A 14067-nucleotide genomic window follows, 5' to 3' on the forward strand; every position below is an offset into this window, starting at 1 on the left:
AATGGGCCGCCTATGTCGCCGCCACAGGTAGACTTGCCTTCAGGTGTCCTTGCACACAGCACACCTGCATTCACAGAGCCATAATATCTGGAGCATGTCGATGAGCCCATGATCTCAAGATCGACGCATTGCAGCCAATTGGCAACTTGGCCATTGGCCTGTTCACCCCAGCCGCATGCAACTGCCCACTTGTTGTCAAAGATATCGGCATTAGAACTGGGTAAATTAACCTTGTTGACCCAGAACGTAAACTCCACATATGGCGTGCGTATCAGGCCGATGTCGTAGCCCTTCTCTTTTGGCCATTTATCTTGCACATGGAAATCTCCTTTTCCTACTCGATGAGCGAACTGGCCTCTCCTCGTATAGGAACCATAGTGAATTTCCACAAAATCTCGGGTCAGGCATTGTGCAGCTGTCAATACCCAATTATTTGCAATGATAGCACCTCCGCACAATGAGGTTGCGCTGCTTGCGACCGATCCCAATACCAGGCTGACCATGTAAGGAGCCTTGCCCTCGTAGGCTGAATACCCATTGGATATGATATTTTCCGGGTCCGCCTGGTCTTCCGTAGGCTCATTGCCATTTACCAGTGCAAAAGCCAGAAATAAAAATAGTGCCAGCTGTTTCATGCTTAAGTTGCAAGTTAAGCGTAAATTGCTTTGGCAACGAGCTTTTGTAGTTGTTCGCCGAACTAATTATAGCTTCCGTTGCTAATTATAGGGCTTAAATTGATAGTTTTTGGTTATGAGCGGTTCAAATGGGAAGCACCTAATGATTCAAGACATTAGCCCAAGATTATTTATCACAAATACAAATGACATTCAAAGTCTTTTACAAATTAACTGGGATCTTTAAAAGAAACAAACATGTCAAGTATTTTTCTGAATAACTGCATAAAGGTTCCTCGAAATAATACCAAGGAATATCTTTAAAACATTCAGCAAAATACCCAGTATTATATTTAAGACAGACAATACTATATTATACTTAAATAGACGTTATTGTGGATCAATCAAGATTATATGAACTAAGACCACGATCGGATACTTTCACTCTTAAAGAAGGAATATCATCTGAGTTTGTCAAAAAGTGGCAAATACGTTCTTAATTCGCAGTCATATCCGCCATTTCACAATGCACAACAGTTTTTATACATCTTCTTGGCATTCCCAAAAATATTGCTCTTAAATTCAATTCCGTTTTACTATACATAACTTCAGTTTGACAAACTATGTTAATAAGATTGCTAATGAAAACAGTCAAACACCTTTTGTAGCATACTTCTTTATTAGTTACTTCATTCAATATAATAATTTGGATTAGTAATAAGCAACTCCTGAGTTTTGACGTATCCAATCTAGGTGAGCGGTCACACGCGTAAAACCAGCTGGATGTCCCACCGTGCAGCCTACAGCCGAACCGAAAGATGTTATGCCGACCAAAGTGGGATTGTCGTGTGTAACCAATGGACCGCCAGAGTCCCCGCCACAGGTGGATTTGCCGCCAGGTGTTCTCACACACAAAATGCCCCCAGGTAGATTGCCATAGGCTCGGGAACACTCGTTGTTGCTCATGATCTGTAGATCGACGCATTGTAGCCATTCAGCCAGTTGGCCATTAGCCTGTCCACCCCAACCACAAGCAACTGCCCACCAGTTTACAAAGAGCTCGTTTCGTTGATTAAAACTGGGAAGATTGACCTTGTTGACCTTGCTTGTGAAATCCACGTGAGGAGTGCGTATTAGACCGATGTCATTGCCATTCGTATTAGGCCAGAGATGGTGACGAATGAAGTTATTATTTCGAACTCTATGACTATATTGGCCTCTGCCACGCCAATTGGAGCCATAATGAATGTCCACGTAGTCCGTTGTCAGGCAATGGGCAGCAGTCAGCACCCAAGTGTGGGCGATGATGGTGCCCCCGCCAATTGCAAGTCTATTGCTGCCATCAGTTCTTATCAGAAGACTGACAATATAGGGAGCCTTGCCCTCGTAGGCTGGATAGCCATTAGTTATGATGTTATCGGGCTCATGCTGATCCGGAGAGGCTGTAGTCGAGGTTTGATTGCCGTTTGCAGAGGCAACCCCCAAAAACAAGAGTAATAACAAAACTTTCATTCTGAATTCGCAAGTTGAAGACCGGTTGCTGTTGCGATCTTATATAGTCGTTTAAAGAACTAATTACCACATTATTTGTTACCAACTATTGATAATAGCAAAAAGAAACTGAAATGGAGGATAAGAATAGATAGTTAATGGCTCAAGAAATTACTTTTCTAAGTAGTTGATTGACTTTTGTGTTGGCCAGATTAATATATCCTTAGACACTCCAACTGTTTACACCACTTTTCGTTGGACACACAGCAGGTTCTAACCAGATTGTTTCAATAATTTCTTAAAGTTTGTTCTATTTAGCAATGCAAAACCAACATCAAGTTTTAAAACTTTCTTCCCTTTTTTGTATGCTTTTAAGAAAATCATGCGCCTTTATTAGCTGTTTTTTTTTTTTTTTATATTAGTAATAAGCTACGCCTGAGTTCTGACGTATCCAGTCCAAGTGGGCGGTCACACGCGTAAACCCAGCTGGGTGTCCGGCCATGCAACCGGCGCCTGAAACGAAAGATGTTACACCCACCAACACAGGATTGTCGTGTGTAACCAATGGGCCGCCAGAGTCCCCACCACAGGTGGATTTGCCGCCAGGTGTTCTCACACACAAAATGCCCCCAGGTAGATTGCCATAGGCTCGGGAACACTCGTTGTTGCTCATGATCTGTAGATCGACGCACTGTAGCCATTCAGCGAGTTGGCCATTAGCCTGTCCACCCCAACCACAAGCAACTGCCCACCAGTTCTCAAAGAGCTCGTTTCGTTGATTAAAACTGGGAAGATTGACCTTGTTGACCCTATTAGTGAAATCCACGTGAGGAGTGCGTATCAGTCCGATGTCATTGCCATTCGTATTAGGCCAGAGATGGTGACGAATGAAGTTATTGTTTCGAACTCTATGACTATATTGGCCTCTGCCACGCCAATTGGAGCCATAATGAATGTCCACGTAGTCCGTTGTCAGGCAATGGGCAGCAGTCAGCACCCAAGTGTGGGCGATGATGGTGCCCCCGCCGATTGCAAGTCTATTGCTGCCATCAGTTCTTTTTGGGGGTTGCCTCTGCAAGTGGCAATCAGACCTCCACAAAATCCTCTTCGGATCAGCATGAGCCCGATAACATCATAACTAATGGCTATCCAGCCTACGAGGGCAAGGCTCCCTATATTGTCAGTCTTCTGATAAGAATCAGAAGACTGACAATATAGGGAGCCTTGCCCTCGTAGGCTGGATAGCCATTAGTTATGATGTTATCGGGCTCATGCTGATCCGAAGAGGATTTTGTGGAGGTCTGATTGCCACTTGCAGAGGCAACCCCCAAAAACAAGAGTAATAACAAAACTTTCATCCTGAACGTGTTAGTTAAAAACCGGTTGCGGTTGCGACCTTATATACTCGTTTATACGAACTAATTACTGAATTTGTAATCATTATTTGGTACCGACTGTTGATAAAAGCAAAAAAAACTTGAAACTTTTCTTTCAAGAATAGATAGCTAATGGTCCAAGACATTAGTTATCGAAGTAGTTCACTGACTTATATGCTAGTCTGATTTATGCTCTTATATATTTTCGCTTAGATAATTTGCTGTTATATTACAATCCTTAGCATATGGTTCTATTTGTGGTTCAAACCTGTGCCGCGCTTTGGTTTGATTTTCCCGGGCAATGGGGGTGGGAAATTTTCACGACTTTGTAGGATATTTAAATTTCACATGAATATCGACCAAGACTAATATTGTCAGATATAGACGACAAATTAAACAAGATGTGAATTCATGAACAAAAAGCCAAACTTTACGAAAATCGGTTGCATTTTGAACGAGATATTAGAGTGGGAAACCTCGACCTGTGTCTACACAGGATATTTGAAGCTACCTGATTGAATTTTGACCAAATACATTTTTGCCAGATTTAGATACCAAATTGATGTAAAGGCCAAACCATGAACAAAGGTCCAAAGCTCATGCAAATCTGATTAGTTAATGGGAATTTCAAGTCTTGCGTATGTTCATAAGTTGAGTCTATGACTCGGCAAGTTTTTTTCGGATTTGACTTCGTGTAATGCTCTTAGCGTGGCTATATTAAAAAAAGTAAGAGGTACTATTCGGGAGCTCCCGACTAGGGGATACCCTGAATTCTCTTCTTCCAACACCAAATGCAAATATATATACTATTCTAGAAGCTACATGTCAAGTTTGGCAACTCTAGCTCTTATTATTCACCAAAATTGCTCAAAAGGCTGGATTTCGATATAGATTTTTATCGATTGCTTGGAAACGGAGCAAGTTATCCAATATCGGAAATAAGCTCGATCTGCGTGGGCACTAGGAGGGCCTACAGCTATCATTTCAGTCTACGGATGGACGGACGGACATACACACGGACGGACAGATAGTCAGACAGACATGGCTAGATCGACTCGACTGTTGATGCTGATCAAGAATATATACTTTATGGGGTCGGAGATGCCTGTTACATACATTTGCACAAATACTAATGTAATGTACCGTTTTAAGCCATTTTTGATGGGTTCAGGGCATTAAAAGTCCATATCGTATACCCCTTCTTGTACATATCCTCAGAATCTTCTTAGGAAAGCAGACGAATTACAAATCAAATTAGAAGCCAAGATTGGCTAAGAATCTTTACAAAATAAAAGTTCGCATGGATTGCAGTTTAAAGTTGTGTATTGTATTTTTATTTTTTTTTTTTTTGTTATTTCTTTAGCAGCTATATTTATAGATTTTGAATTAAAATCAAGAATTTTGCAACTCGAGGCTTTAGCCAGTGATGCCAGTGTTATCACGTATCCATCCGAGGAAGCTTGTAACGCGTGCAAAGCCAGCTGGATCGCCAGCCGTGCAGCCCCTGCCCGAAACAAACTGACTGATACCAATCAGAATCGTACCACTTTGTGTTACCAGCGGACCGCCAGAGTCGCCGGAACAAATGGATCTGCCGCCCGAAGTGCTAGTGCAGAGAATTTGGTTCTGGATTGTGCGTGTGCCATAGGTTCTGGCACACTGAGAGTTGGATATGACCGTCGCATCGACGCATTGTAGATTTTCGGGCGTTCTAGTTGAAGTTGTCTGTCCCCAGCCGCAGGCCGTGGTCCGTTCGTTGACGTAGAGATTACCACCATTAGTGGGCAGCTTCACCTGCTTGATGCGATCGGAGTAATTGACGTGGGGGGTGCGTATCAATGCGATGTCATCGCTGGGATGGTTTATGATGTTCTTGCCAGTAACAGTGTGTGTCACCGAGCCCTGAGCGCGCTTGTTTGTGCCATAGTAAATGGTCACAGAGTTGAAAGACTTGGAACAGTGCGAAGCGGTGACCACCCAAGTATTACCAATTATGGAGCCACCACACCATGCACCCGAATTGCCATTTCGGAATGCCAAGAACACAATGTATGGCGCCTTGCCCTCTGGTGCTAAGTAGCCGTTCGTGATGATATTCTCCGGCTCCAGCTGCTCTTCGGCGAGCCTCAATGTGTTACCTCTTGCCAGAGCAACGGTAGACAGAAGAAATAGAGCCAAGACCTTCATTTTGAATGCAACAAATTGGTACAACTTAAAAACAAGCTAAGCTCTGGCTTATATAGTTACCACCTGACCCATATTTGTAGGTGACACGTTTTCAGTATTTTTGGTAGATAAACTAATTAACAATAGTTGTTTGTCGGGTAAACAAGATATCGTAAGCACCAACAATTAATGATTTTATGCATTAGGCAAATACTTTTTAAGTAAAAACAAATAACCGCTGAGAGCTGAGAATATTGAAGTCGCATATATTACATATCCTTTCATCATTATTTCTACATCTTTATCCTTTTTCTCCGAATTTGAGTTTAAAGCCTTTTGATGTATTGTCTTATGAAGGAAACACCTACATAATATTATTTAAACTAGACCATTTGCTTCTTAGACTTGTAAAAATCGTTAAAGAAAATTGGTTAGGGTAAACAATTTTTAATCGAACCGTTTTGAGGAATCCTGCCTTATTATGCTTTTTCTATGAATCGTCCCAAAACAGTCGCATTGAAACCACAACTAAACCACTTTTTTTGTATCGAAAAAAGTCGTTTCATGTATTTGGAAAACCAGTTTCACTAACTTAAAGGCAGAAATTTGGTTTAAATCGGGAGCCGAACCACCGACAATTATATTTTGTATGTTTAGCTTAGTTTATCAGAATCGTGCTCTCTTCTCTTACAGCTGCAACGTGGCGGTCATGCTGCTGACAGATATTGTGGTGGATGGCATTCCCGGCATCGATTGGACGCTTCATTTGCCACTGATGCTGCACATATTGTTCCTGGGGCTGGATCACACGCGCATCATTGTGCGGGAGCATTGCAAGCAGCTGTGCGTCAATTTGTTGATTGTCCTGGCTGAGCACAATGATCATCTGACGGTGGCGCGCATTCTGCTCAACAGCGAGACGAGCAAACTGGACTTGGGACTGACGGTGCCGGCTCTGCCCGTGATTGATAATAACTTTACGGAGCTGCATCAGCAGTTCGACAGCTATCTGCTGCACGTTAGCCCCCAGGCGGCCGCCTATGCGCTGCAGCACAATCTCTCCAGCTCGACAATCATTGCACCGCACTCGACTAACCAGCAGACGCTGCCACAGAATCTGCAGCAGCCGCCTCCAGTGCTGGGAGCAGGAAATGCCACGCCAGCGGCACTGGCCTCAACGCCCGCGGCGCTGCAGATCAATCCGAATAATACGGAGAACTCGGAGGTGCCGTTAATCCATGCTGATGAGCATGCCCCACCACAGCCGGGTCCCAGCATGCCCATAGCCCATGTGATCAAGAGTTTGCTCAAGTTCCTCGCCCACGATACCTGCCAGCCCCTCTGGAACTATGAGGACATCACGGCAAAGGTGTGGGCCGTAAAATCTGCGGAGCAGCTGAGCTGTTTCCTGAAGCACATGGTCAAGGTGTTTGCCGATAGCTATCCACAGGCGCGCATTGCCGAGCGCTGGGCGCAAACGGCTTTGCAGCTGGGTCTGTCCTGCTCCTCGCGCCATTATGCCGGACGCTGTCTTCAAATCTTCCGCGCTCTTAATGTGCCCATCAACTCGCGCATGCTGTCGGACATACTGTCCCGTCTGGTGGAGACAGTGGCTGAGCAGGGCGAGGACATGCAGGGCTATGTAACGGAGTTGCTGCTCACGCTGGAGGCTGCCGTGGACAGCTTGGACTCGGACTTTAGACCGCTGGATGTGATGAAAGATATATTCAAGAGCACGCCCAATTTGAACAACAAGGATGGCGGTCCCAACTCCATTCTGCCCGGCAAAAAGTCGCCATCGGGCATGACACCGCAATCCTCGAACTACTCAATACCCAGCCATGGACGAAGCACCAGCTACTCGGTATCCTATTGCGGACGTAAAGCCAACAACTCGCCCTGCGACAAGCAGGCGGAGCTGCGGAATCGTGCCTCTGGCATTGAGCTGGAACGCAGTGTTGTCAGCAAATTTGGCGTGGGCGGAGTGGGCGTAGGTGCCGGTTCCGCCTTGTCGCGCTCACGCAGCGCTCAGAGCCTGAAAATGCTGGGCGATACCGCTACGCAGGATGACAAGATGACCATATTGGCGCAGCTGTTCTGGCTGTCAGTTTCGCTGCTCGAATCGGACTATGAGCACGAATTCATGCTGGCGTTGCGGCTGTTAACCCGAGTGCTGCATCGCCTGCCGCTGGATCGTCCCGATGCGCGCGACAAAGTTGAGAAATTGCAGCAGCAGCTCAAATGGACCGCCTACCCAGGCGTCCATGCGCTGCTTTTGAAGGTAGGCGCAGCTCGGACTAAAGACACGGAAACCAGCTAATTTCAATTATTCATTCTTGTTTTTAGGGATGCACTCACAGTGCCACCTATGAGCCCACAATCACGCTGCTGGCCCAGTTCGCGCCGCTGCTCAGCCTGCCCGTCTGTGATCCCACGCAGAGCTGTGCTTTTCCCATGAACGTAATCGCCCTGCTACCGTACATGCTGCTCCATTACGAGGATGCCAATGAGATTTGCATACGCAGCGCCGAGAATATCGCACATGTTTCCACGGAACTGGGCGCCAAACTGGAGAATCTGGGCACTGTGATGACATTGTACAGTCGCAAAACGTTCTGCAAGGAATCGTTCCAGTGGACCAAGTGCGTGGTCAAGTATTTGCATGACACATACGCTCACATGGGCCTCCATATGTTGGCCTTCCTCATCGAAGTGCTGGAGAAGGGGCCGCAACAGGTGCAGGTTCCGGTGCTGAATGTTATTCATTGCATGCTGCACTATGTGGATCTATCGGCGCCTCAGGCGCAGACCATCAACGCGGATTTGTTGCGTGCCATTGGCAAATATTTGGATGTGAGTTCGAACTTATCAAAGATCTTTTAAGCGGCTCTCTACTCGCATTTGTCATTTGCAGACGGTCAATTGGAAGGACTCTCTGAAGATACTTAAGCTGATTGTGACACGCAGCTCTTCGCTGCAGGTGGTCCCGCCCAGCGATGGCAGCAGCGCCGGCTTATCGTTCTCCTTCTATGGCGCATATCCGGACTCGGATATGTTCTGTAAAAAGGAACTGGCCGGCCGCACCATGGAATTCACATTCGACGTATCCCAAACACCGCTGATCGGTCGCCGCATTCTGCTTAAAACTGAGGAGCCAGGCTCTGGCGGTGCTGCATCGGCCACGGGCAGCTCATCGCTAAACTCCACACTGACCAATGCCACCACCGTGACGGTTGCGCCTGCTCAGCAAGTCAGCGCCCAGCTGCAGCAGCATCGCGCCCACAGCAATGTGGCTGCCATTGCCGCCTCGGCCGTTGCCGCCCAGCAGCAACAGCAGCAGCAGCACGGCGTTGGCCTTGGCAGCGTTGTGGGCACACCCAATTCGCCGAGACGCAGCGCTAGCCTGTCGCCGGCGGATACTGTGCCGCTCAGCGGCTGGAAACGCCCCTGGATGTCGCAGTGTCGTGTGCGCGAGTGTCTGGTGAATCTATTGACCACCTGTGGACAGCGTGTCGGTCTGCCCAAGTCGCCATCGGTAAGTTTGCGGCCACAAAGACTGCGGCCAGGGGTCGACATATTTGTCAGCCTGTACATTAGCAAGGTGCATGCTTTGAGCTCCCCTAGCGCTAGCTTTTTCAGCTCCTGCTTACTAATAAGGCCATCATCTCTACAAAATTATTTATTTCTACTTCTTTTTCTTTCATGTAAAAAAATACAACTAAATTGAAACCAAATCAAACTCGAAAAAAAAAACAAACCAAACCCAATGTCAAACTAAAACTAACACGCCATTTTATCATCATTAACAACCCGAACCAAACCCAATTATAGGATGATTTTCTAAACTCTATTTGCTCAAAGGTAAAGGAACATGTTTCTCAATGCCACGTGTAGCTTTGTCTTTGTTTACGTAATTTGTTTTGGCTCGTTTCACATTTCATTTGTACTTTTTATGCATCGCTCATTGTTTCATTCCACCTATACCGTACACATGCAACAGGGACTGTTCCAGTTTTCGTATGAGAAACGTGATTGTCATTTTCACGTTCCGTTGCTTTTGCCTCTCGAAAACTGGAACAGATCCTGCTGGCATCGCTTGTTCTGTTTCGTTTCGTTTCGTTTCGTTCCGTATTTTTGACTTGTTGCATGTGTGTGTTTTGTTTCAAACTGTACCGTTTCGTTTTCTTGTTCACGTTCAGTCTTTGAGCACATCGCTACTAACGGGATCGATTGCGACCAGACAAAGCGTAAGCTTTCCAGTCTTTTTCTTAACATTAACATTTTTTATTAGATCTACTTCAGTGTTAGCCCTGCATGCCTCTTTGCTTAAGTGTTTACTAATCCCTGTTTCGCTTGCCAACATGTAGGTCATCTTTAGCCAATCTTCGGATCTCATGGAACGGCAATCATCAGCCGCCTCGTCCACCGAGGAAACATCGGGTCCGCAGGGCGATCTAAGCAGCGGTTCGCGTCGCGACGATGGCCAGCCCGACTTTACTGTCTTCAAGGACTTTGATTTTCTGGAGTACGAGGACAGCATCGCCGGCGAGTCTACGGACAACTTTAACTGGGGTGTACGTCGCCATCAGCTCTTCGAGGGCGACGAGGACCGTTTGAACCTCGGTAGCGGCATAAGTGGATCCATCAAGGGCGGCCATTCCTCTGCACTCGAAGACAGCTTCAGCGATAAGACCCCAATTCTGAGCAAACGTAAGCGACAGACCGCAGACGATTCATCCGATGAGGAAGCCGAGTCGGAGTCACCGCTGGACGACGATCACCGTCAATCTTTCTTGAAGTCCATCTTTAGCGGCGCACCGCCGTCTTCCCTGAGCCTGCGAGAGCGACGTCGCCGCAATTCCGTGTCCCGCAGTGATACCAGCGGCTCCAGTGCTGGTGATTTGGGTGATATTACGCCATGCAATGCATCGCCACACATGCAGGGCATCATTCGCTTTGGCGCCGTCGTTCGCGACGAGGCGGAGGAGAATTGGCGACGTCAGCTGCAGTCCATGCTGGTTAATCAACCCTCAGCGCACACCTCCGAGCTGCTGCAGCAGCTGTACAGGCTGATCAAGGAGTTGACCTTCAAGACAATTACCATTTCGAAGGAGGCCAAGAAATTCTTCACAGGCATCGGCTCCCAGCTGGGCAATCGCATCTCACTATTCACGGATTTGCTGAGCTCGCGTGCTGATCCGCCACGTGTCTGGTGCAGCGAGATGCAGACCACTACGCCAAAGTTGTTTGAAACTCTAAGGTTTAATGTGCTGGAGGTGCAAGAGCATCTGGAGACGTTCTTCGATCGCAAGGATCAAGTTCTAGAGGTGATTTTGCTTAGTAAATACTTTCTACTATCTGATATAATGTGAGATTCTCAATTGCAGTGCTTGGACGCAGTGAAAACATCCTGCAAACTTTCTCTGTTCAATGAAGCAGACGTTGCTGCCTCGGGCTTGGAGCTGCCCAGCAGTTCCAGCATTCCTTGCATGCCCTTCGATCCAGCCTCAACGGAGGTTGTGCTGGACTTGGGACGCTCCTTGTATAAGCTTATGTTTCAGCTACTTCTGCTGATCGAATCGAATCATAAAATATCCTCGAATGTGGTTAATCATTTTCGCATCAATGAAGACGTATGTGATACGGTCTAGTCGGGGTTTGCTGAGCTCTAACCTACTGTTTCCTTGCAGATGCATGACATATCCGATCTCTATGCCCTGGTACGAGATGCTTTGGTGCGGTGCACCAGCGAAGCTGAGCTGGATTGCCTAGAATCATCCACCTCAACGGAAGGTGAGCACACGCCGACGCCCTCGCCCGGCTTGCCCATGACGCATGAGGAGTTTGAGGCGTCACTGCACGAACACATCGACCGGCAGTGTTGGACTAGCGCCATTTCCCATGTGCGACAGTATCGACGCGTGTCCATGCTCAGCGCTGGTGATCAGAGTCTGACCATCCTTAGTTATGGAAATTTGGACAGTCGCATCAAGTTCGATGAGATGTCGATTATATTGAATGCCTATGCCCATAGCATTATGAAGGATCGGACAGGTTTGTTTTTTCTTTTAAAAATGTATATGTTTGGACAAAATTTGTAACCATTTAACTGACCAGCAGAAGCCTTTATTGTATCCAAATCGGACTCGGAGCTGTTTGAGGTATATGCGATACTCTCAGAGAACTTGTATCACGTTTCTAGCGCCCTGACCAATATGGAAATCAATATGAAAAGCTACTCCATGGGGGCCGGTTCAAGTAATTTGCATCGCAGCGAGCAGGACATTGTGACAAATCTTTAAATATAGAGAAACCCTACATATGGTTAAGATTAGTGCAGGATTAAGCTCATTTTGATATGTAATCAAACTAGTTTTTAGTATTTAAGCAGCATTATAGGGCACTATCATTCAGTTGAGTGTTGAACAAGCATTATTGTGTATGAACAAATGTGTTTTTAAGTACGATATAATTACATAGCATATACATACATAACAATCATCGCAATTATCATATATAACGCAGATACGGAAACAGCAAACAGCCCTTCGTATGACCCCTGGGGACATTGAACAATAACTTGCAATATAGGTATTTTTTCTATAATAGTATAAACATTTAATTACAAATTATTTGTATTCTCTCTGGAACATCCTACAGTAAATAGAGCAAATTTTCATCTTAGCATTTAGTCAGGTGTGTTGTACGAACTCGCTGTCAACTAGTGGAACAGATTCTTGAGCGCCTTTCGTTGCTGCTTATTGTATTCGGCTAGCAGCTGCTTGGCGCTGTTTAATTCATTTAGGATTTGTTTATTTTCCGGCAGCAGTTTATGTGCATGCTTCAGATCGTTTATGGCCTCCTCGTAGTTACGCATGGCACGCTGAGCCTGTCCTCGTCTATAAAACGCCTTGCTGCAGTTGGGATCCAAGCGAATGGCCTCGGAGCACTCGTATTTGGCATACTGATAGTTGCCCAACTTCAGTTCGACAGCCGCCATGTTGATGTTGTTCACCACGGAGAAGGCATCCAATCGCCTCAGCTCGGAGTCGTCTTGACTACGTTTAAGTTCCTGCCAGTCAAAGCTTCGGCGCAGCATCGTATAGTAACGATTCGCTTTACGGTATTTGGCACGCGCCTCATGGAAACGGCCCAGCTGAAAAAAGTGATTGCCCGACTTTCGCAGGCCCGTGAGCAGGCTAACAGCTGTTTCCACCTAACACACAAAACAACAATAAATATTTAACACCTGTCATGATGACATTGCATAATTTAACCCTACCGTGGGCTTATGGAATTTGCCCGTCCAATCCTGGGGATAGGGCGGCAGCTTGTCAGATGTCTCATCACTGCATTCGATGGCCCAATCCTCGCCAGGAGCCAGCTCGCCGCTGTCGGTTATCGTAATATCCGTCGTCGGATGGGCTTCATCATTGCAGTTCTGTTCCATTTCGGCAACGATGCCCAGACCTCGCAGTACACGGCCCACAACGACATTGCTGCCATTGAGGTTCTCACAGCCGACGGCTGTGATGAAGAACTGGGAGTTGTTTGTATTTGGCTTGCCATAGTTCGCCATGCTGACCACACCCTCCTCGTTGTGCTGCAGGTAAGAGTTCTTTATACAGTTTTACAGATATGAATGTATACCCACCGTCAGCTCAAAGTTCTCATCCTCAAACAGTGGACCATAGATGCTTTCGCCGCTGGTGCCATCGTTGTTCACCAGATCGCCTCCTTGGACCGCAAACACCCGCTTGATTGTGTGGAAACGCGTGCCCTTGTAGTGCAGCCGTTTGCCCAGCTGCCCCACGCCACGTTCGCCCGTGCATAGAGCACGGAAATTTTCCGCTGTCTTTGGCACAACATCCTTGCGCAGTTCAATTACCATGCGTCCCGCTGTGCAAATCAGTTACGAATATGTACATACGATAACGATTAACTAGGTCAAGCGCACAGATAATGAGCTGCTCCCGCTTACCGTTTTCTTCGCCAATACTGATGTCGAAGTAGACAAGGGGATTTGTTGTCTTCACCGGTTGCAGCAGTTCTTGTTTAGTTGGGCTCATTTTGGTCATCAAGGCGAAGCCTTTAGCCACCCGTTTTCAGTTTTAACTTTGGACTTGAACGATTCGAAAACAGGTAAACAAATAAAATGCGATTTATATTTTCAGAGTGCTGCCCATCTGTTGCACTTTTACAGCTAAAACAGCTGTTGGTGCTGCCAACTGCGCGCAAATGTCGCAACCGTTATTTTTTGAAAAATTTGGATGCCCATTCATTCAAAAAATTCGACCCACATACTTTAATTGTAATTATATTCTCTTGAGTTTTTTCAAACTTATAAATTCTCAATATACAATACAACATTCCTCAATATACTTGATTATTAACTAAAAAGTTATGTCCTTTCAGGTTTG

The 14067-nt window shown here is 46.3% G+C and overlaps 5 protein-coding genes across 13 annotated transcripts in view; 1 reads left to right on the plus strand and 4 right to left on the minus strand.

Annotated features, from left to right (window-relative positions):
* The window catches only part of fry (Protein furry), a 50467-nt gene extending 38133 nt beyond the window's left edge, over positions 1 to 12334 (plus strand). For 3 of the 9 annotated variants that reach the window (XM_070208020.1, XM_070208022.1, XM_070208021.1), the window contains 9 exons: positions 6341 to 7928; positions 7994 to 8500; positions 8562 to 9182; positions 9479 to 9508; positions 9847 to 9894; positions 10015 to 10974; positions 11035 to 11280; positions 11338 to 11701; positions 11768 to 12334. In XM_070208020.1, the coding sequence (XP_070064121.1) occupies positions 6341 to 7928; positions 7994 to 8500; positions 8562 to 9182; positions 9479 to 9508; positions 9847 to 9894; positions 10015 to 10974; positions 11035 to 11280; positions 11338 to 11701; positions 11768 to 11949 (4546 nt within the window). In that variant the 3' untranslated portion in view covers positions 11950 to 12334. The remainder of the gene's footprint in view (positions 1 to 6340; positions 7929 to 7993; positions 8501 to 8561; positions 9183 to 9478; positions 9509 to 9846; positions 9895 to 10014; positions 10975 to 11034; positions 11281 to 11337; positions 11702 to 11767) is intronic. The other 6 variants (XM_015175795.3, XM_015175793.3, XM_015175797.3 and 3 more) reach the window with 2 other exon arrangements.
* LOC6623269 (serine protease 1) lies at positions 1284 to 2134 on the minus strand. The gene has a single exon (XM_002047238.3). It carries the CDS (start codon positions 2124 to 2126, stop codon positions 1326 to 1328), a length of 801 nt encoding a protein of 266 aa, XP_002047274.2. The 5' UTR covers positions 2127 to 2134; the 3' UTR covers positions 1284 to 1325.
* LOC116650537 (serine protease 1-like) lies at positions 2468 to 3478 on the minus strand. The gene is made up of 2 exons (XM_032434474.2): positions 3309 to 3478; positions 2468 to 3154 (listed from the first exon to the last, which is right to left on the minus strand). Exons 1-2 carry the CDS (start codon positions 3461 to 3463, stop codon positions 2524 to 2526), a joined length of 786 nt encoding a protein of 261 aa, XP_032290365.1. The 5' UTR covers positions 3464 to 3478; the 3' UTR covers positions 2468 to 2523.
* Positions 4787 to 5703, minus strand: LOC6623418 (serine protease 1). The gene has a single exon (XM_002047239.4). The coding sequence runs from the start codon at positions 5666 to 5668 to the stop codon at positions 4898 to 4900; it is 771 nt and encodes a 256-aa protein (XP_002047275.1). The 5' UTR covers positions 5669 to 5703; the 3' UTR covers positions 4787 to 4897.
* A 34-nt stretch (positions 12335 to 12368) lies between the features above and the next one.
* Cyp40 (Cyclophilin 40) lies at positions 12369 to 13771 on the minus strand. Its single transcript, XM_002047240.4, has 4 exons — positions 13629 to 13771; positions 13302 to 13546; positions 12930 to 13250; positions 12369 to 12863 (listed from the first exon to the last, which is right to left on the minus strand). The coding sequence occupies exons 1-4, from the start codon at positions 13723 to 13725 to the stop codon at positions 12369 to 12371; spliced, it is 1158 nt and encodes a 385-aa protein (XP_002047276.2). The 5' UTR covers positions 13726 to 13771.
* Positions 13772 to 14067: the final 296 nt, after the last annotated feature.

Source organism: Drosophila virilis, chromosome 3 (assembly GCF_030788295.1).
Source record: "Drosophila virilis strain 15010-1051.87 chromosome 3, Dvir_AGI_RSII-ME, whole genome shotgun sequence".
Taxonomy (NCBI): Eukaryota; Metazoa; Arthropoda; class Insecta; order Diptera; family Drosophilidae; genus Drosophila; species Drosophila virilis.

Excerpts from the sequence above, each read along its gene's own strand:
- LOC6623418 (XM_002047239.4), bottom strand. The coding sequence starts at position 5,668 with ATGAAGGTCTTGGCTCTATTTCTTCTGTCTACCGTTGCTCTGGCAAGA.
- Cyp40 (XM_002047240.4), bottom strand. The coding sequence starts at position 13,725 with ATGACCAAAATGAGCCCAACTAAACAAGAACTGCTGCAACCGGTGAAG. Across the intron at positions 13,547-13,628 it reads CAGTATTGGCGAAGAAAACG|CGGGACGCATGGTAATTGAA; the intron begins GTAAGCGGGAGC and ends TGATTTGCACAG. Across the intron at positions 13,251-13,301 it reads ATGAGAACTTTGAGCTGACG|CACAACGAGGAGGGTGTGGT; the intron begins GTGGGTATACAT and ends TCTTACCTGCAG.
- LOC116650537 (XM_032434474.2), bottom strand. The coding sequence starts at position 3,463 with ATGAAAGTTTTGTTATTACTCTTGTTTTTGGGGGTTGCCTCTGCAAGT. Across the intron at positions 3,155-3,308 it reads GCTCCCTATATTGTCAGTCT|TGGCAGCAATAGACTTGCAA; the intron begins TCTGATTCTTAT and ends AAAAAGAACTGA.
- LOC6623269 (XM_002047238.3), bottom strand. The coding sequence starts at position 2,126 with ATGAAAGTTTTGTTATTACTCTTGTTTTTGGGGGTTGCCTCTGCAAAC.